Here is a 21,628-nt window from a genome sequence, read left to right as displayed (position 1 = left end):
AAATCTTTTTTGGGTTTGTCTTAACATTTTACAATAATTCTTTCATTTTCAAATATGGCTAATTTGATTGTTTGCATGCTTTGTTACATTCCTTATATGTTTGGGATGTTGAGTCTGTACTCAAGGTATGCTCATATGCTAATTTCTAAGCCCTTGAAGGCCGCTTTTTATCGGAATGCATTTGGCAGTTTTTCACCGCTAGAGGGTGTTATTTCATGTGTGTCATATAAATAACATTGTGCTCACGCCCGTGGAGTTATTTAAATTGATATTCCAGCCAAAATTGGAATCCACATGGATACATTCCAGTTTTGAATATAAGCATTTTTTGTAATATACATGTATTACCAAAAGTGCTTCTAATAAAAGCTATAGCTGTTTCAAAAGTGTATTTAAGTATGCACCAGCATTTTAAACACATCACTTGCTCAGAGAACCTAAGGTGCTTGTACCATCTGGTAATGAATACATTTGTTACTTTTTGACATGATTACAAGCCCCACTGACACTCTGATCAGCTGCAGTGTTAAAAGTGAGAATATCTAGCCGTGCTTCACATACACGTGCAGACATAAATGCTAACACTAAAACAGCAATATCTTTTACTAGAAGCATTTTTGCCTATACATGTATATTGCAAATATATATTTATTTATAGATGTAATTCATCTATGTGCATTTAAATTTTGACTGGAATGGCCCTTTAACACCTTAGTGACCAGACCATTTTTTAATTTTCTTACCCTTAAGGACCGGGGCTATTTGTACATTTCTGCTTTGTTTGTGTTTAGCTGTAATTTTCCTCTTACTCATTTACTGTACCCACGCATATTATATACAGTTTTTTCTCTCCATTAAATGGACTCTCTAAAGATACCATTATTTTAATCATATCATATAATTTACTATAATTTTTTTTATAAAATATGAGGATAAAATGGAAAAAACAAAACACACTTTTTCTAACTTTGACCCCCAAAATCTGTTACACATCTACAACCACCAAAAAAACACCCATGCTAAATAGTTTCTAAATCGTTCACTTTTCACAAACTTTAGCGTTCTCACTGAAATTATTTACAAACCGCTTGTGCAATTATAGCACAAATGTTTGTAAATGCTTCTCTGGGATCCCCTTTGTTCAGAAATAGCAGACATATATGGCTTAGGCATTGCTTTTTGGTACTTAGAAGGCCGCTAAATGCTGCTGCGCACCACACTTTTATAATGCCCAGCAGTGCATGGGTTAATTAGGTAGCTTATAGGATTAATTTTAGCTTTAGTGTAGAGATCAGCCTCCCACCTGACACATCGCACCCCCTGATCCCTCCCTGACCCCTTCTCAAACAGCTCAGTTCCCTCTTTCACCTCACAATTGTCACCGCCATTTTAAAGTAAATGTAAATTTTGATGCTAAAGTTTCCGGTTTTTAAAAATTTGATTAAAAACAGGGGCACTTTAATTCATCAAAATTTACATTTCACTCCTGTTGTGAAAAAAAACTTACCTTTTAATCTTGACAGCAGCTCCAGCTTCCTCCACCCGTCGCAAAGCCTCTTCCTGGGTCTAAAATGAGGAATCTGGCTTCCACCAATCACGGCATTGAATCAGACACTGATTCCCCCGGGGGGAAGCTGTGATTGGAGGAAGACCTATCCATCATTTCTGACATCAGAAATGGCTTGCGACGACCGGAAGAAGCTGGAGCAGCTGTCAAGTTTAAAAGGTAAGTATTTCTTCACAACAGGAGTGAAATGTTAATTTTGATGAATTAAAGTGCCCCTGTTTTTAATCAAATTTTTAAAAACCGGGCACTTTAGCATCAAAATTTACATTCACTTTAAGTACTAGCAGAAAGTCTGCCAGTATAAAAATAAAGGTGATTTTTTAAGATTTTATCTTAAGTGTAGGATCCCCCAACCTCCCTGATCCCCCCCCAAACAGCTCTCTAAGCTAATCAAAGGGTGCTTCAACAAAGTATTAGTTTAAGGGTGTGCACACTTATGCAACCATATTATTTTATTTTTTTTTATTTTTACTTCCCTCCACCTAAAAGTTTCAGTTTGTTTTTCAATCAAATTGTACAGTTTATAGGTCACATTAAAGGTGTAAAAAGTTCTGAAATGATTTATTTTTATCTAATTTTTTTTACATCACAGAAACTTGACATTTTAACAGGGGTGTGTAGACTTTTTATATCCACTGTGTATGTATGTATGTATGTGTGTATATATATATATATATATATATATATATATATATATATATATATATATATATATATATCTATATATATATACAGGGAGTGCAGAATTATTAGGCAAGTTGTATTTTTGAGGATTAATTTTATTATTGAACAACAACCATGTTCTCAATGAACCCAAAAAACTCATTAATATCAAAGCTGAATATTTTTGGAAGTAGTTTTTAGTTTGTTTTTAGTTTTAGCTATTTTAGGGGGATATCTGTGTGTGCAGGTGACTATTACTGTGCATAATTATTAGGCAACTTAACAAAAAACAAATATATACCCATTTCAATTATTTATTTTTACCCGTGAAACCAATATAACATCTCAACATTCACAAATATACATTTCTGACATTCAAAAACAAAACAAAAACAAATCAGTGACCAATATAGCCACCTTTCTTTGCAAGGACACTCAAAAGCCTGCCATCCATGGATTCTGTCAGTGTTTTGATCTGTTCACCATCAACATTGCGTGCAGCAGCAACCACAGCCTCCCAGACACTGTTCAGAGAGGTGTACTGTTTTCCCTCCTTGTAAATCTCACATTTGATGATGGACCACAGGTTCTCAATGGGGTTCAGATCAGGTGAACAAGGAGGCCATGTCATTAGATTTTCTTCTTTTATACCCTTTCTTGCCAGCCACGCTGTGGAGTACTTGGACGCGTGTGATGGAGCATTGTCCTGCATGAAAATCATGTTTTTCTTGAAGGATGCAGACTTCTTCCTGTACCACTGCTTGAAGAAGGTGTCTTCCAGAAACTGGCAGTAGGACTGGGAGTTGAGCTTGACTCCATCCTCAACCCGAAAAGGCCCCACAAGCTCATCTTTGATGATACCAGCCCAAACCAGTACTCCACCTCCACCTTGCTGGCGTCTGAGTCGGACTGGAGCTCTCTGCCCTTTACCAATCCAGCCACGGGCCCATCCATCTGGCCCATCAAGACTCACTCTCATTTCATCAGTCCATAAAACCTTAGAAAAATCAGTCTTGAGATATTTCTTGGCCCAGTCTTGACGTTTCAGCTTGTGTGTCTTGTTCAGTGGTGGTCATCTTTCAGCCTTTCTTACCTTGGCCATGTCTCTGAGTATTGCACACCTTGTGCTTTTGGGCACTCCAGTGATGTTGCAGCTCTGAAATATGGCCAAACTGGTGGCAAGTGGCATCTTGGCAGCTGCACGCTTGACTTTTCTCAGTTCATGGGCAGTTATTTTGCGCCTTGGTTTTTCCACACGCTTCTTGCGACCCTGTTGACTATTTTGAATAAAACGCTTGATTGTTTGATGATCACGCTTCAGAAGCTTTGCCATTTTAAGAGTGCTGCATCCCTCTGCAAGATATCTCACTATTTTTTACTTTTCTTAGCCTGTCAAGTCCTTCTTTTGACCCATTTTGCCAAAGGAAAGGAAGTTGCCTAATAATTATGCACACCTGATATAGGGTGTTGATGTCATTAGACCACACCCCTTCTCATTACAGAGATGCACATCACCTAATATGCTTAATTGGTAGTAGGCTTTTGAGCCTATACAGCTTGGAGTAAGACAACATGCATAAAGAGGATGATGTGGTCCAAATACTCATTTGCCTAATAATTCTGCACTCCCTGTATATATATATATGTATATAGTATGGCAACAATTCACTGTATTTGTGCGCTCCTCCCAAAGGTCCGGTATGTAGATGTAGACCCGGCACAATGGAGAGTGGGTGGGGGACACACCCCCTGTAGGATCCAGAGTTTTGTCCTTTTTATCAATTTGGAATAAAGTCGTTTATTTTTATATTTTGTTGCCTGGAGAATCATTATTTTTCTACCCTGTTGCTCTCAGCACTACTGAGCGACTATCCAGCATTTCAGAGCGCTACTTGAATTTTTTGTATTCGATATATATGTATGTATATATATATATATATATATATATATATATAAATATAAATAAGAATTTACTGTAACTGAAGAACATTATAATGTAAAATATTAATAGCTCCTTTTTTCTTCTTCATTGAAGTCTATGTAGAGAATATGGTAACACGGTCGCAATATCACAAAGTCCTTTGGTTAGCATGCGTCAGGTTTCACTTGCTTTTTACTTTCAGCTTGTAATACATGCACTACCTGACGCGTGCAAAAACGTACTTCTAGGGAAGTTTATGCTTGAGCGAAAGTGCTAAATAGCGTGCCACTTGTAATCTGGCCTTTAGAGTTGACAGTATAAAGTGTTGGAGGCAGCCAGGCATTCAAATAACCCCTTGATTAACATAATGTATTCTGGACAACCAAGGGGTTAAATTACTGCTGCAAGTGATTTATAGTTCCTAGATTTACAATGTACAGTATGTATGTTGTTAGTATTATTTTTCTAATACTCTCTCTGTTGTTTTTACAGGCGGAATTGTCTTAACCAAGTGTCCAGTGTGTACTTCATGCTCACAAGTTTTGCTAACCTTTGTACAATCTTATGTTCTCTTTCTCTTCCAGGTCACGCAGACAATGGCGTCTCCACAGCAAAGTAAACCGAATAATCCTAGAGGTGCCAGAGGAAGCTCCCGTTCCCCAGTGCTTCCACCTAGCACAGCCCCCACAGTACGTGTGACTTTGTTACAAACATGGGTTTCTGTGTATAAAAATCTATAAATCATTTGTCAATTGTTTTTATGTCTAAATTCCCATTTATACTGCAAAATGCATAGAGCAACCATTTTATAAAATATGAGTAGTATCTGTTATATAAATATGTAATGCAAAGACCAGTTGCAAAAGTCATTAGACTTCAAAGACCAGACAAACTGAAAAGTTTGTTGATTCGGTTGGTGGAAAATTAATTAGTTCTTTGAAAACCTTTTATGAAAAATCTCAAGAAAAAAATGGGATGTTCACCCCTGGTGCGTATGGGATGTTCACCCCTGGTGCGTATGGGATGTTCACCCCTGGTGCGTATGGGATGTCCACCCCTGGTGCGTATGGGATGTCCAACCCTGGTGCGTATGGGATGTTCACCCCTGGTGCGTATGGGATGTTCACCCCTGGTGCGTATGGGATGTTCACCCCTGGTGCGTATGGGATGTTCACCCCTTGTGCGCATGGGATGTCCACCCCTGGTGCGCATGGGATGTCCAACCCTGGTGCGTATGTTCACCCCTGGTGCGTATGTTCACCCCTGGTGCGTATGGGATGTTCACCCCTGGTGCGTATGGGATGTCCACTAATGGCGCGCATGGGATGTCCACTACTGGCGCGCATTAGATGTCCACCCCTGGCGCGCATGGGATGTCCACCCCTGGCGCGCATGGGATGTCCACCCCTGACGCGCATGGGATGTTCAGCTACCAAGAGAACAATAGAAATTTGATGATAAAAGTAAATTGGATAGTTGTTTAAAATTGCATGCCCCATCTTTATCGAATCATAAAAGTTTCTACTAGACTGTCCCTTTTAAGTGTTTGTATGTAAACACATAGGCCTAGATTTAGAGTTTGGCGGTAGCCGTGAAAACCAGCGTTAGAGGCTCCTAACGCTGGTTTTAGGCTACCGCCGGTATTTGGAGTCACTGAAAAAAGGGTCTAACGCTCACTTTTCAGCCGCGACTTTTCCATACCGCAGATCCCCTTACGTAAATTGCGTATTCTATCTTTCTTCTGTTAAGTGTGATCAGTCCACGGGTCATCATTACTTCTGGGATATTACTCCTCCCCAACAGGAAGTGCAAGAGGATTCACCCAGCAGAGCTGCATATAGCTCCTCCCCTCTACGTCACCCCCAGTCATTCTCTTGCACCCAACGACTAGATAGGATGTGTGAGAGGACTATGGTGATTTTATTTAGTTTTATTTCTTCAATCAAAAGTTTGTTATTTTTTAATAGCACCGGAGTGTGTTATTCCTTCTCTGGTAGAGTTTGAAGAAGAATCTACCAGAGTTTTTACTATGATTTTAGCCGGAGTTGTTAAGATCATATTGCTGTTTCTCGGCCATCTGAGGAGAGGTAAACTTCAGATCAGGGGACAGCGGGCAGTCTAATCTGCAAAGAGGTATGTAGCAGTTTTTATTTTCTGACAATGGAATTGATGAGAAAATCCTGCCATACCGACATAATATCATGTATGTATATCTTACATTGTGTATTTAAGACTTTAGCCTAATTGCAAAGCAACAGGCTTTTTAATAACTCTTAATTTATGTTAAACGTTTTTGCTGGAATGTAAAATCGTTTTCATTTTCTGAGGTACTGGGTGAATAAAATGTTTGGGCACTATTTTTCCACTTGGCAGTTGCTTAATCTAATTATGACAGTTGCTGATCTCTCTCACTGTTGTGTGTGAGGGGGAGGGACCTTGTTTTGGCGCTTTTTGCTACGCATCAAAAATTTCAGTCAGAAGCTCATTGCTTTTTCCTGCATGTTCCGGTTTATCTCTACAGAACTCAGGGGTCTTCAAAACTTGTTTGAGGGAAGTAATCTAACAGAGCTGTGAGATTGTAGTTGACTGTGATAAAAAAACGTTTATTCTTTAACTTTTTTATGCCATCAGGGTTAGTTATTCTTTGCTAATGGGAACAAGCCTTTGCTAAATTGTGTTTGTTTTACAAAGTTTATTGATTTCAACTGTTATATATCTTTCACTGCTTCTTAAGCACTGTACGTTTTTTCATTGTATTTTACTTGATTATTATTTCCAAGTTGCAAGTTTATTGCTAGTGTGTTAAACATGTCTGATTCAGAGGATGAGACCTGTACTATTTGTAATAACGCCAAAGTGGAGCCCAATAGAAATTTATGTACTAACTGTATTGATGCTACTTTAAATAAAAGTCAATCTGTACAAATTGAACAAATTTCACCAAACAACGAGGGGAGAGTTATGCCGACTAACTCACCTCACGTGACAGTACCTGCATCTCCCGCTCGGGAGGTGCGTGATATGGTGGCGCCCAGCACATCTGGGCGGCCATTACAAATAACATTACAAGATATGGCTACTGTTATGACTGAGGTTTTGGCTAAATTACCAGAACTAAGAGGCAAGCGTGATCACTCTGGGGTGAGAACAGAGTGCGCTGATAATGCTAGGGCCATGTCAGATACTGCGTCACAACTTGCAGAACATGAGGACGGAGAGCTTCATTCTGCGGCTGACGTTTCTGATCCAAACAGATTGGATTCAGATATTTCAAATTTTAAATTTAAGCTGGAAAACCTCTGCGTATTACTAGGGGAGGTGTTAGCGGCCCTGAATGATTGTAACACAGTTGCAATACCAGAGAAATTGTGTAGGTTGGATAAATATTTTGCTGTACCAACAAGTACTGACGTTTTTCCTATACCTAAGAGACTAACTGAAATTATTACTAAGGAGTGGGATAGACCTGGTGTGCCGTTCTCACCCCCTCCGATATTTAGAAAGATGTTTCCAATAGACACCACCACACGGGACTTATGGCAAACGGTCCCTAAGGTGGAGGGAGCAGTTTCTACTTTAGCTAAACGTACCACTATCCCGGTAGAGGATAGCTGTGCCTTTTCAGATCCAATGGATAAAAAATTAGAGGGTTACCTTAAGAAAATGTTTGTTCAACAAGGTTTTATATTGCAACCCCTTGCATGCATTGCGCCGATCTCGGCTGCAGCAGCATTCTGGATTGAGTCTCTAGAAGAGAACCTTAGTTCAGCTACGCTGGACGACATTTCAGACAGGCTTAGAATACTTAAGCTAGCTAATTCATTTATTTCGGAAGCCGTAGTACATTTAACTAAGCTTACGGCTAAGAATTCCGGATTCGCCATCCAGGCGCGCAGAGCACTGTGGCTAAAATCCTGGTCAGCTGATGTAACTTCTAAGTCTAAATTGCTTAATATACCTTTCAAGGGGCAGACCTTATTTGGGCCTGGTTTGAAAGAAATTATCGCTGACATTACAGGAGGTAAGGGCCACGCCCTACCTCAAGACAAAGCCAAACCTAAGGCTAGACAGTCTAATTTTCGTTCCTTTCGGAATTTCAAAGCAGGAGCAGCATCAACTTCCACTGCTCCAAAACAAGAAGGATCTGGTGCTCGCTACAGACAAGGCTGGAGACCTAACCAGTCCTGGAACAAGGGCAAGCAGGCCAGGAAACCTGCTGCTGCCACTAAAACAGCATGAATTGAGGGCCCCCGATCCGGCATCGGATCTAGTGGGGGGCAGACTTTCTCTCTTTGCCCAGGCTTGGGCAAGAGATGTCCAGGATCCCTGGGCGCTAGAGATAATATCTCAGGGATACCTTCTGGACTTCAAATACTCTCCTCCAAGAGAGAGATTTCATCTGTCAAGGTTGTCAACAAACCAAACAAAGAAAGAAGCGTTTCTACGCTGCATACAAGAACTATTGTTAATGGGAGTAATCCATCCAGTTCCACGATCGGAACAGGGACAAGGGTTTTACTCAAATCTGTTTGTGGTTCCCAAAAAAGAGGGAACTTTCAGACCAATCCTGGATTTAAAGATCCTAAACAAATTCCTAAGAGTTCCATCTTTCAAAATGGAGACTATTCGAACAATTTTACCCATGATCCAAGAAGGTCAGTACATGACCACAGTGGATTTAAAGGATGCTTATCTTCACATACCGATTCACAAAGATCATTACCGGTATCTAAGGTTTGCCTTTCTAGACAGGCATTACCAGTTTGTAGCTCTTCCATTCGGATTGGCTACAGCTCCAAGAATCTTCACAAAGGTTCTAGGTGCTCTTCTAGCGGTACTAAGACCGCGGGGAATTTCGGTAGCCCCGTACCTAGACGACATTCTGATACAAGCTTCAAGCTTTCAAACTGCCAAGTCTCATACAGTTAGTACTGGCTTTTCTAAGGTCACATGGATGGAAGGTGAACGAAAAGAAAAGTTCACTCGTTCCACTCACAAGAGTTCCCTTCCTGGGGACTCTTATAGATTCTGTAGAAATGAAGATTTACCTGACAGAGGACAGGTTAACAAGACTTCAAAGTGCTTGCCGCACCCTTCATTCCATTCAACACCCGTCGGTGGCTCAATGCATGGAGGTGATCGGCTTAATGGTAGCGGCAATGGACATAGTGCCATTTGCTCGCTTACACCTCAGACCACTGCAACTATGCATGCTAAGTCAGTGGAATGGGGATTACTCAGACTTGTCCCCTTCTCTGAATCTGGATCAAGAGACCAGAAATTCTCTTCTATGGTGGCTTTCTCGGCCACATCTGTCCAGGGGGATGCCATTCAGCAGACCAGACTGGACAATTGTAACAACAGACGCCAGCCTTCTAGGTTGGGGTGCCGTCTGGAATTCTCTGAAGGCTCAGGGACAATGGAGTCAGGAGGAGAGTCTCCTGCCAATAAACATTCTGGAATTGAGAGCAGTTCTTAATGCCCTCCTGGCTTGGCCCCAGTTGACAACTCGGGGGTTCATCAGGTTTCAGTCGGACAACATCACGACTGTAGCTTACATCAACCATCAGGGAGGGACAAGAAGCTCCCTAGCAATGATGAAAGTATCAAAGATAATTCGCTGGGCAGAGTCTCACTCTTGCCACCTGTCAGCAATCCACATCCCGGGAGTGGAGAATTGGGAGGCGGATTTCTTAAGTCGTCAGACTTTTCATCCGGGGGAGTGGGAACTTCATCCGGAGGTCTTTGCCCAAATACTTCGACGTTGGGGCAAACCAGAGATAGATCTCATGGCGTCTCGACAGAACGCCAAGCTTCCTCGTTACGGGTCCAGATCCAGGGATCCAGGAGCAGTCCTAATAGATGCCCTGACAGCACCTTGGGACTTCAGGATGGCTTATGTTTTTCCACCCTTCCCGATGCTTCCTCGATTGATTGCCAGAATCAAACAGGAGAGAGCTTCAGTGATTCTAATAGCACCTGCATGGCCACGCAGGACTTGGTATGCAGACCTGGTGGACATGTCATCCTGTCCACCTTGGTCTCTACCTCTGAGACAGGACCTCCTGATACAGGGTCCTTTCAAACATCAAAATCTAACTTCTCTGAAGCTGACTGCTTGGAAATTGAACGTTTGATTTTATCAAGACGTGGGTTTTCTGAGTCAGTTATTGACACCTTAATACAGGCTAGGAAGCCTGTTACCAGAAAGATTTACCATAAAATATGGCGTAAATACCTATATTGGTGTGAATCCAAAGGTTACTCTTGGAGTAAGGTTAGGATTCCTAGGATATTGTCTTTTCTACAAGAAGGTTTAGAAAAGGGTTTATCTGCTAGTTCATTAAAGGGACAGATCTCAGCTCTGTCTATTCTATTACACAAACGTCTGTCAGAAGTGCCAGACGTTCAGGCTTTTTGTCAGGCTTTGGCGAGGATTAAGCCTGTGTTTAAAACTGTTGCTCCGCCATGGAGTTTAAACCTTGTTCTTAACGTTTTACAGGGCGTTCCGTTTGAACCCCTCCATTCCATTGATATAAAGTTGTTATCTTGGAAAGTTCTATTTTTAATGGCTATTTCCTCGGCTCGAAGAGTCTCTGAGTTATCAGCCTTACATTGTGATTCTCCTTATTTGATTTTTCATTCGGATAAGGTAGTTCTGCGTACTAAACCTGGGTTCTTACCTAAGGTAGTCACTAACAGGAATATCAATCAAGAGATTGTTGTTCCTTCTTTGTGTCCAAATCCTTCTTCGAAGAAGGAACGTCTACTACACAATCTGGACGTAGTTCGTGCCCTAAAATTTTACTTACAGGCAACTGAGGAATTTCGACAAACGTCTTCTCTGTTTGTCGTGTACTCTGGTCAGAGAAGAGGTCAAAAGGCTTCTGCTACCTCTCTTTCCTTTTGGCTTCGTAGTATAATACGTTTAGCTTATGAGACTGCTGGACAGCAGCCTCCTGAAAGAATTACAGCCCATTCTACTAGAGCTGTGGCTTCCACTTGGGCCTTCAAGAATGAGGCCTCTGTTGAACAGATTTGCAAGGCTGCAACTTGGTCTTCGCTCCATACTTTTTCCAAATTTTACAAATTTGACACTTTTGCTTCCTCGGAGGCTATTTTTGGGAGAAAGGTTCTTCAGGCAGTGGTTCATTCTGTATAAAGAGCCTGCCTATCCCTCCCGTCATCCGTGTACTTTTGCTTTGGTATTGGTATCCCAGAAGTAATGATGACCCGTGGACTGATCACACTTAACAGAAGAAAACATAATTTATGCTTACCTGATAAATTCCTTTCTTCTGTAGTGTGATCAGTCCACGGCCCGCCCTGTTTTTTATGGCAGGTAATTATTTTTTAAATTATACTCCAGTCACCACTACACCCTTGGTTTCCCCTTTCTCGTTGGTCCTTGGTCGAATGACTGGGGGTGACGTAGAGGGGAGGAGCTATATGCAGCTCTGCTGGGTGAATCCTCTTGCACTTCCTGTTGGGGAGGAGTAATATCCCAGAAGTAATGATGACCCGTGGACTGATCACACTACAGAAGAAAGGAATTTATCAGGTAAGCATAAATTATGTTTTTCAATGGGATCTTTCTAACTCCGGTATTTAGAGTCGTGGCTGAAGTGAGCGTTAGTAATCTAACGACAAAACTCCAGCCGCAGAAAAAAGTCAGGAGTTAAGAGCTTTTTGGGCTAACGCCGGTTCATAAAGCTCTTAACTACTGTGCCCTAAAGTACACTAACACCCATAAACTACCTATGTACCCCTAAACCGAGGTCCCCCCACATCGCCGCCTCTCGATTAATTTTTTTTAACCCCTAATCTGCCGACCGCCACCTACGTTATACTTATGTACCCCTAATCTGCTGCCCCTAACACCGCCGACCCCTGTATTATATTTATTAACCCCTAACCTGCCCCCCACAACGTCGCCGCCAACTACTTACAATAATTAACCCCTAATCTGCCGACCGCAAAGCGCCGCCACCTACATTATAGCTATGTACCCCTAATCTGCTGCCCCTAACACCGCCGACCCCTATATTATATTTATTAACCCCTAATCTGCCCCCCTCAACGTCGCCTCCACCTGCCTACACTTATTAACCCCTAATCTGCCGACCGGAGCTCACCGCTACTATAATAAATGTATTAACCCCTAAAGCTAAGTCTAACCCTAACACTAACACCCCCCTAAGTTAAATATAATTTTTATCTAACGAAATTAATTAACTCTTATTAAATAAATTATTCCTATTTAAAGCTAAATACTTACCTGTAAAATAAACCCTAATATAGCTACAATATAAATTATAATTACATTGTAGCTATTTTAGGATTAATATTTATTTTACAGGCAACTTTGTAATTATTTTAACCAGGTACAATAGCTATTAAATAGTTAATAACTATTTAATAGTTACCTAGTTAAAATAATAACAAAATCACCTGTAAAATAAGTCCTAACCTAAGTTCTAATTAAACCTAACACTACACTATCAATAAATTAATTAAATAAAATACCTACAATTGCCTACAATTAAACCTAACACTACACTAGCAATACATTAATTAAATACAATAGCTACAAATAACTAAAATGAAATAAACTAACTAAAGTACAAAAAATAAAAAAGAACTAAGTTACAAAAAATAAAAAAATATTTACAAACATAAGAAAAATATTACAACAATTTTAAACTAATTACACCTACTGTAAGCCCCCTAATAAAATAACAAAGATCCCCAAAATAAAAAATGCCCTACCCTATTCTAAATTAATAAAGTTAAATGCTCTTTTACCTTACCAGCCCTGAACAGGGCCCTTTGCGGGGCATGCCCCAAGAAGTTCAGCTCTTTTGCCTGTAAAAAAAAACATACAATACCCCCCCCAACATTACAACCCACCACCCACATACCCCTAATTTAACCCAAACCCCCCTTAAATAAACCTAACACTAAGCCCCTGAAGATCTTCCTACCTTGTCTTCACCTCACCAGGTATCACTGATCCGTCCTGGCTCCAAAATCTTCATCCAACCCAAGCGGGGGCTGGCGATCCATCATCCGGTGGCTGAAGAGGTCCAGAAGAGGCTCCAAAGTCTTCATCCTATCCGGGAAAAAGAGTAGATCCGGACCGGCAACCATCATCTTCCAAGCGGCATCTTCTATCTTCATCCGATGAGGACCGGCTCCATCCTGAAGACCTCCAGCGCGGATCCGTCCTCTTTTTCCGACGACTTCCCGACGAATGACGGTTCCTTTAAGGGACGTCATCCAAGATGGCGTCCCTCGAATTCCGAAATTAAGGTAGGAATCAGCCAATCAGTATCAAGTTCAATCCGATTGGCTGATCCAATCAGCCAATCAGATTGAGCTTGCATTCTATTGGCTGTTCCGATCAGCCAATAGAATGCGAGCTCAATCTGATTGGCTGATTGGATCAGCCAATCGGATTGAACTTGATTCTGATTGGCTGATTCCATCAGCCAATCAGAATATTCCTACCTTAATTCCGATTGGCTGATAGAATCCTATCAGCCAATCGGAATTCGAGGGACGCCATCTTGGATGATGTCATTTAAAGGAACCGTCATTCGTCGGGAAGTCGTCGGGCAGGATGGATGTTCCGCGTCGGAGGTCTTCAGGATGGAGCCGGTCGTCATCGGATGAAGATAGAAGATGCCGCTTGGATCAAGATGGTTGCTGGTCTGGATCGCCTCTTCTTCCCGGATAGGATGAAGACTTTGGAGCCTCTTCTGGACCTCTTCAGCCACCGGATGATGGATCGCCAGCCCCCGCTTGGGTTGGATGAAGATTTTGGAGCCAGGACGGATCGGTGATACCTGGTGAGGTGAAGACAAGGTAGGAAGATCTTCAGGGGCTTAGTGTTAGGTTTATTTAAGGGGGGTTTGGGTTAGATTAGGGGTATGTGGGTGGTGGGTTGTAATGTTGGGGGGGGGGTATTGTATGTTTTTTTTTACAGGCAAAAGAGCTGAACTTCTTGGGGCATGCCCCGCAAAGGGCCCTGTTCAGGGCTGGTAAGGTAAAAGAGCTTTTAACTTTATTAATTTAGAATAGGGTAGGGCATTTTTTATTTTGGGGGTCTTTGTTATTTTATTGGGGGGCTTAGAGTAGGTGTAATTAGTTTAAAATTGTAAGATTTTTCTTATGTTTGTAAATATTTTTTTATTTTTTGTAACTTAGTTCTTTTTTATTTTTTGTACCTTAGTTAGTTTATTTCATTGTAGTTATTTGTAGGTATTTTATTTAATTAATGTATTGATAGTTTAGTGTTAGGTTTAATTGTAGATAATTGTAGGTATTTTATTTAATTAATTTATTGATAGTGTAGTGTTAGGTTTAATTAGAACTTAGGTTAGGATTTATTTTACAGGTGATTTTGTTATTATTTTAACTAGGTAACTATTAAATAGTTCTTAACTATTTAATAGCTATTGTACCTGGTTAAAATAATTACAAAGTTGCCTGTAAAATAAATATTAATCCTAAAATAGCTACAATATAATTATAATTTATATTGTAGCTATATTAGGATTTATTTTACAGGTAAGTATTTAGCTTTAAATAGGAATAAGTTATTTAATAAGAGTTAATTAATTTCGTTAGATTTAAATTATATTTAAGTTAGGGGGGTGTTAGTGTTAGGGTTAGACTTAGCTTTAGGGGTTAATACATTTATTATAGTAGCGGTGAGCTCCGGTCGGCAGATTAGGGGTTAATAAGTGTAGGTAGGTGGCGGCGACGTTGGGGGCGGAAGATTAGGGGTTAATAAATATAATATAGGGGTCGGCGGTGTTAGGGGCAGCAGATTAGGGGTACATAAGGATAATGTAAGTAGCAGCGGTTTACGGAGCGGCAGATTAGGGGTTAATAATAATATGCAGGGGTCAGCGATAGCGGGGGCGGCAGATTAGGGGTTAATAAGTGTAAGGATAGGGGTGTTTAGACTCGGGGTACATGTTAGAGTGTTAGGTGCAGACGTAGGAAGTGTTTCCCCATAGGAAACAATGGGGCTGCGTTAGGAGCTGAACGCGGCTTTTTTGCAGGTGTTAGGTTTTTTTTCAGCTCAAACAGCCCCATTGTTTCCTATGGGGGAATCGTGCACGAGCACGTTTTTGAGGCTGGCCGCGTCCGTAAGCAACTCTGGTATCGAGAGTTGAAGCTGCGTTAAATATGCTCTACGCTCCTTTTTTGGAGCCTAACGCAGCCTTTATGTGGACTCTCAATACCAGAGTTATTTTTATGGTGCGGCCAGAAAAAAGCCGGCGTTAGCTACGCGGATCGTTACCGACAAAACTCTAAATCTAGCCGATAGATTTGTTGGGTCAATAAGGATTAAACACACCCATAAATCTATTACCCCTTCCTACTCCCTTATCCAAAACCTTTTTTCCCACTTTTAACCTTTTTGTTTTACATTTATTATGCCTTAATTCACCTTCATTCATTTAGTTTAACATATAACAATTTAATGTGGGTTTGAATTTATAAATGAAGTGATAACAGTTAATTCCTTTTTTTTAATTATTTTTGAGAGAGTGGTATTTTGGATTGCACATTATAGGGTTATTATATATATATATATATATATATATATATATATATATATATATATATATATATATATACATATATATATATACATATATATATATATATATATATATATATATATATATATATATATATATATATATATATATATATATATACATACATATATATATATACATATATATTTCTTTCATGTAATTAGCAAGAGTCCATGAGCTAGTGACGTATGGGATATACATTCCTACCAGAGGGGCAAAGTTTCCCAAACCTTAAAATGCCTATAAATACACCCCTCACCACACCCACAATTCAGTTTTACAAACTTTGCCTCCTATGGAGGTGGTGAAGTAAGTTTGTGCTAGATTCTACGTTGATATGCGCTCCGCAGCAAGTTGGGGCCCGGTTTTCCTCTCAGTGTGCAGTGAATGTCAGAGGGATGTGAGGAGAGTATTGCCTATTTGAATGCAGTGATCTCCTTCTACGGGGTCTATTTCATAAGGTTCTCTGTTTTCGGTCGTAGAGATTCATCTCTTACCTCCCTTTTCAGATCGACGATATACTCTTATATATACCATTACCTCTACTGATTCTCGTTTCAGTACTGGTTTGGCTTTCTACTACTTGTAGATGAGTGTCCTGGGGTAAGTAAGTCTTATTTTCTGTGACACTCTAAGCTATGGTTGGGCACTTTTGTATAAAGTTCTAAATATATGTATTCAAACATTTATTTGCCTTGACTCAGGATGTTCAACATTTCTTTTTTTCAGACAGTCAGTTTCATATTTGGGATAATGCATTTGAATCAATCATTTTTTCTTACCTTAAAAAATTTGACTTTTTCCCTGTGGGCTGTTAGGCTCGCGGGGGCTGAAAATGCTTCATTTTATTGCGTCATTCTTGGCGCGGACTTTTTTGGCGCAAAAAATCTTTTCTGTTTCCGGCGTCATACGTGTCGCCGGAAGTTGCGTCATTTTTTTGACGTTCTTTTGCGCCAAAAATGTCGGCGTTCCTGATGTGGCGTCATTTTTGGCGCCAAAAGTATTTAGGCGCCAAATAATGTGGGCGTCTTATTTGGCGCTAAAAAAATATGGGCGTCGCTTTTGTCTCCACATTATTTAAGTCTCATTATTTATTGCTTCTGGTTGCTAGAAGCTTGTTCACTGGCATTTTTTTCTCATTTCTGAAACTGTCATTTAAGGAATTTGATCAATTTTGCTTTATATGTTGTTTTTTCTATTACATATTGCAAGATGTTCCACGTTGCAACTGAGTCAGAAGATACTTCAGGAAAATCACTGCCCGGTGCTGGAGCTACCAAGCTCAGTGTATCTGCTATAAATTTTTGGTATCTGTTTCTCCAGCTGTTGTTTGTATTGCATGTCATGACAAACTTATTAATGCAGATAAAATTTCCTTTAGTACTGTTACATTACCTGTTGCTGTTCCGTCAACATCTAATTTTCAGAGTGTTCCTGATAACATAAGAGATTTTATTTTTTAAATCAATTAAGAAGGCTATGTCTGTTATTTCTCCTTCTAGTTTATATAAAAGTCTTTTAAAACTTCTCTTTTTTCAGATGAATTTTTAAATGAATATCATAATTCTGATACTGATAAATGGTTCTTCTGGTTCAGAGGTTTCTGTCTCAGAGGTTGATGCTGATAAATCTTTGTATTTGTTCAAGATGGAATTTATTCGTTCTTTATTTAAAGAAGTATTAAGTGCATTAGAAATAGAGGATTCTGGTCCTCTTGATACTAAATCTAAACGTTTAAATAAGGTTTTTAAATCTCCTGTAGTTATTCCAGAAGTGTTTAATCTCCCTGATGCTATTTCTGAAGTAATTTCCAGGGAATGGAATAATTTCGGTAATTCTTTTACTCCTTCTAAACGTTTAAGCAATTATATCCTGTGCCATCTGACAGATTAGAGTTTTTTGGGACAAAATCCCTAAGGTTATGGGGCTGTCTCTACTCCTGCTAAATATACTACTATTCCTACGGCAGATAGTACTTCATTTAAGGATCCTTTAGATAGGAAAATTGAATCCTTTCTAAGAAAAGCTTACTTATGTTCAGGTAATCTTCTTAGACCTGCTATATTTTTAGCGGATGTTGCTGCAGCTTCAACTTTTTGGTTAGAAGCTTTAGCGCAACAAGTAACAGATCATAATTTTATAGCATTATTATTATTCTATAACATGCTAATAATTTTATTGGTGATACCATCTTTTGATATCATTAGAGTTGATGTCAGGTATATGTCTCTAGCTATTTTAGCTAGAAAAGCTTTATGGATTAAACTTGGAATGCTGATATGTCTTCTAAGTCAACTTTGCTTTCCCTTTCTTTCCAGGGTAATAAATTATTATCTCAACTGTTTCTGGAAGGAAGGGAACTTTTTTTCCAAAGGATAAAAAATCTAAGGTAAATTTAGGTCTAATAATCATTTTCGTTCCTTTCCTCACAACAAGGAACAAAAGCCTGATCCTTCATCCTCAGGAGCGGTATCAGTTTGGAATCTATTTCCAGTTTGGAATATATCCAAGCCTTATAGAAACCTATAGCCAGCTCCTAAGTACCCATGAAGGTGCGGCCCTTATTCCAGCTCAGCTGGTATGGGGCAGATTACGTTTTCTTCAAAGAAATTTGGATCAATTCCGTTCTCAATCTCTGGTTTCAGAACATTGTTTCAGAAAGGTACAGAATTGGCTTCAAGTTAAGGCCTCCTGCTAAGAGATTTTTTTCTTTCCCGTGTCCCAGTTAACACAGCAAAGGCTCAGCATTTCTGAAATGTGTTTCAGATCTAGAGTTGGCTGGAGTAATTATGCCAGTTCCAGTTCTGGAACAGGGGCTGGGGTTTTATTTTATCTCTTCATTGTACCAAAGAAGGTCAATTCCTTCAGACCAGTTCCGGATCTATCAATATTGAATCGTTATGTAAGGATACCAACATTCAAGATGGTAACTGTAGGACTATCCTGCCTTTTGTTTAGCAAGGGCATTATATGTCTACAATAGATTTACAGGATGCGTATCTGCATATTCCGATTCATCCAGATCACTTTTAGTGTCTGAGATTCTCTTTTTAGACAAGCATTACCAGTTTTGTGGCTCTACCGTTTGGCCTAGCCTCAGTTCCAAGAATTTTTTTCAAAGGTTCTCGGTGCCCTTCTTTCTGTAATCAGAGAACAGGGTTTTGGTATTTCCTTTTTTGGACGATATCTTGGTACTTGCTCAGTCTTCTCATTTTCGAAGAATCTCATACGAATCGACTTGTGTTGTTTCTTCAAGTTCATGGTTGGAGGCTCAATTTACCAATCAGTTCATTGATTCCTCAGACAAGGGTAACCTTTTTAGGTTTCTAGATAGATTCAGTGTCAATGACTCTGTCCTTGTCAGACAAGAGAAGTTTAACATTGATCAGCTTGTCAAAACCTTCAGTCACAATCATTCCCTTTGGTAGCCTTATGCATGGAAATTTTAGGTCTTAGGACTGCCGCATCAGATGCGATCTCCTTTGCTCGTTTTCACATGCGACCTCTTCAGCTCTGTATGCTGAACCAATGGTGCAGGGATTACACAAAGATATCTCAATTAATATCTTTAAAACCGATTGTACGACACTCTCTAACGTGGTGGACAGATCACCATCGTTTAATTCAGGGGGCTTCTTTTGTGCTTCCGACCTGGACTGTAATTTCAACAGATGCAAGTCTCACAGGTTGGGGAGCTGTGTGGGGATCTCTGACGGCACAAGGAGTTTGGGAATCTCAGGAGGTGAGATTACCGATCAATATTTTGGAACTCTGTGCAATTTTCAGAGCTCTTCAGTCTTGGCCTCTTCTAAAGAGAGAATCGTTCATTTGTTTTCAGACAGACAATGTCACAACTGTGGCATACATCAATCATCAACTGTGGCATACATCAATCATCAAGGAGGGACTCACAGTCCTCTGGCTATGAAAGTAGTATCTAGAATTTTGGTTTGGGCGGAATCCAGCTCCTGTCTAATCTCTGCGGTTCATATCCCAGGTATAGACAATTGGGAAGCGGATTATCTCAGTCGCCAAACGTTGCATCCGGGCGAATGGTCTCTTCACCCAGAGGTATTTCTTCAGATTGTTCAAATGTGGGAGCTTCCAGAGATAGATCTGATGGCGTCTCATCTAAACAAGAAACTTCCCAGGTATCTGTCCAGATCCCGGGATCCTCAGGCGGAAGCAGTGGATGCATTATCACTTCCTTGGAAGTATCATCCTGCCTATATCTTTCCGCCTCTAGTTCTTCTTCCAAGAGTAATCTCCAAGATTCTGAAGGAATGCTCGTTTGTTCTGCTGGTAGCTCCGGCATGGCCTCACAGGTTTTGGTATGCGGATCTTGTCCGGATGGCCTCTTGCCATCCGTGGACTCTTCCGCTACGACCAGACCTTCTGTCGCAAGGTCCTTTTTTCCATCAGGATCTCAAATCCTTAAATTTAAAGGTATGGAGATTGAACGCTTGATTCTTGGTCAAAGAGGTTTCTCTGACTCTGTGATTAATACTATGTTACAGGCTCGTAAATCTGTATCCAGAGAGATATATTATAGAGTCTGGAAGACTTATATTTCTTGGTGTCTTTCTCATCATTTTTCTTGGCATTCTTTTAGAATTCCGAGAATTTTACAGTTTCTTCAGGATGGTTTAGATAAAGGTTTATCCGCAAGTTCTTTGAAAGGACAAATCTCTGCTCTTTCTGTTCTTTTTCACAGAAAGATTGCTAATCTTCCTGATATTCATTGTTTTGTACAAGCTTTGGTTCGTATAAAACCTGTCATTAAGTCAATTTCTCCTCCTTGGAGTTTGAATTTGGTTCTGGGGGCTCTTCAAGCTCCTCCGTTTGAACCTATGCATTCTTTGGACATTAACTTACTTTCTTGGAAAGTTTTGTTCCTTTTGGCGATCTCTTCTGCCAGAAGAGTCTCTGAACTATCTGCTCTTTCTTGTGAGTCTCCTTTTCTGATTTTTCATCAGGATAAGGCGGTGTTGCGAACTTCTTTTGAATTTTTACCTAAAGTTGTGAATTCAAACAACATTAGTAGAGAAATTGTGGTTCCTTCATTATGTCCTAATCCTAAGAATTCTAAGGAGAAATCGTTGCATTCTTTGGATGTTGTTAGAGCTTTAAAATATTATGTTGAAGCTACTAAGTCTTTCCGAAAGACTTCTAGTTTATTTGTTATCTTTTCCGGTTCTAGAAAAGGCCAGAAAGCTTCTGCCATTTCTTTGGCATCTTGGTTGAAATCTTTAATTCATCTTGCCTATGTTGAGTCGGGTAAAACTCCGCCTCAAAGGATTACAGCTCATTCTACTAGGTCAGTTTCTACTTCCTGGGCGTTTAGGAATGAGGCTTCGGTTGATCAGATTTGCAAAGCAGCAACTTGGTCCTCTTTGCATACTTTTACTAAATTCTACCATTTTGATGTATTTTCTTCTTCTGAAGCAGTTTTTGGTAGAAAAGTACTTCAGGCAGCGGTTTCAGTTTGAATCTTCTGCTTATGTTTTTCATTAAACTTTATTTTGGGTGTGGATTATTTTCAGCAGGAATTGGCTGTCTTTATTTTATCCCTCCCTCTCTAGTGACTCTTGCGTGGAAAGATCCACATCTTGGGTAATCATTATCCCATACGTCACTAGCTCATGGACTCTTGCTAATTACATGAAAGAAAACATAATTTATGTAAGAACTTACCTGATAAATTCATTTCTTTCATATTAGCAAGAGTCCATGAGGCCCGCCCTTTTTTTGTGGTGGTTTTGATTTTTTTGTATAAAGCACAATTATTCCAATTCCTTATTTTATATGCTTTCGCACTTTTTTCTTATCACCCCACTTCTTGGCTATTCGTTAAACTGA

At 39.9% G+C, this 21,628-nt stretch overlaps 1 protein-coding gene across 1 annotated transcript in view; it reads left to right on the top strand.

The window, feature by feature from the left end:
- Positions 1–21,628, top strand: part of LOC128642875 (histone deacetylase 6) — a 338,039-nt gene that overhangs the window by 46,835 nt on the left and 269,576 nt on the right. The window contains exon 3 of the mRNA XM_053695741.1: positions 4,736–4,840. Within this exon, the coding sequence (XP_053551716.1) occupies positions 4,748–4,840 (93 nt within the window). The 5' untranslated portion in view covers positions 4,736–4,747. The remainder of the gene's footprint in view (positions 1–4,735; positions 4,841–21,628) is intronic.

Source organism: Bombina bombina, chromosome 12, assembly GCF_027579735.1.
Source record: "Bombina bombina isolate aBomBom1 chromosome 12, aBomBom1.pri, whole genome shotgun sequence".
NCBI lineage: Eukaryota > Metazoa > Chordata > Amphibia > Anura > Bombinatoridae > Bombina > Bombina bombina.
Note: the sequence above shows the minus strand (reverse complement) of the source record. Positions and strands in the feature narration are given on the sequence as shown.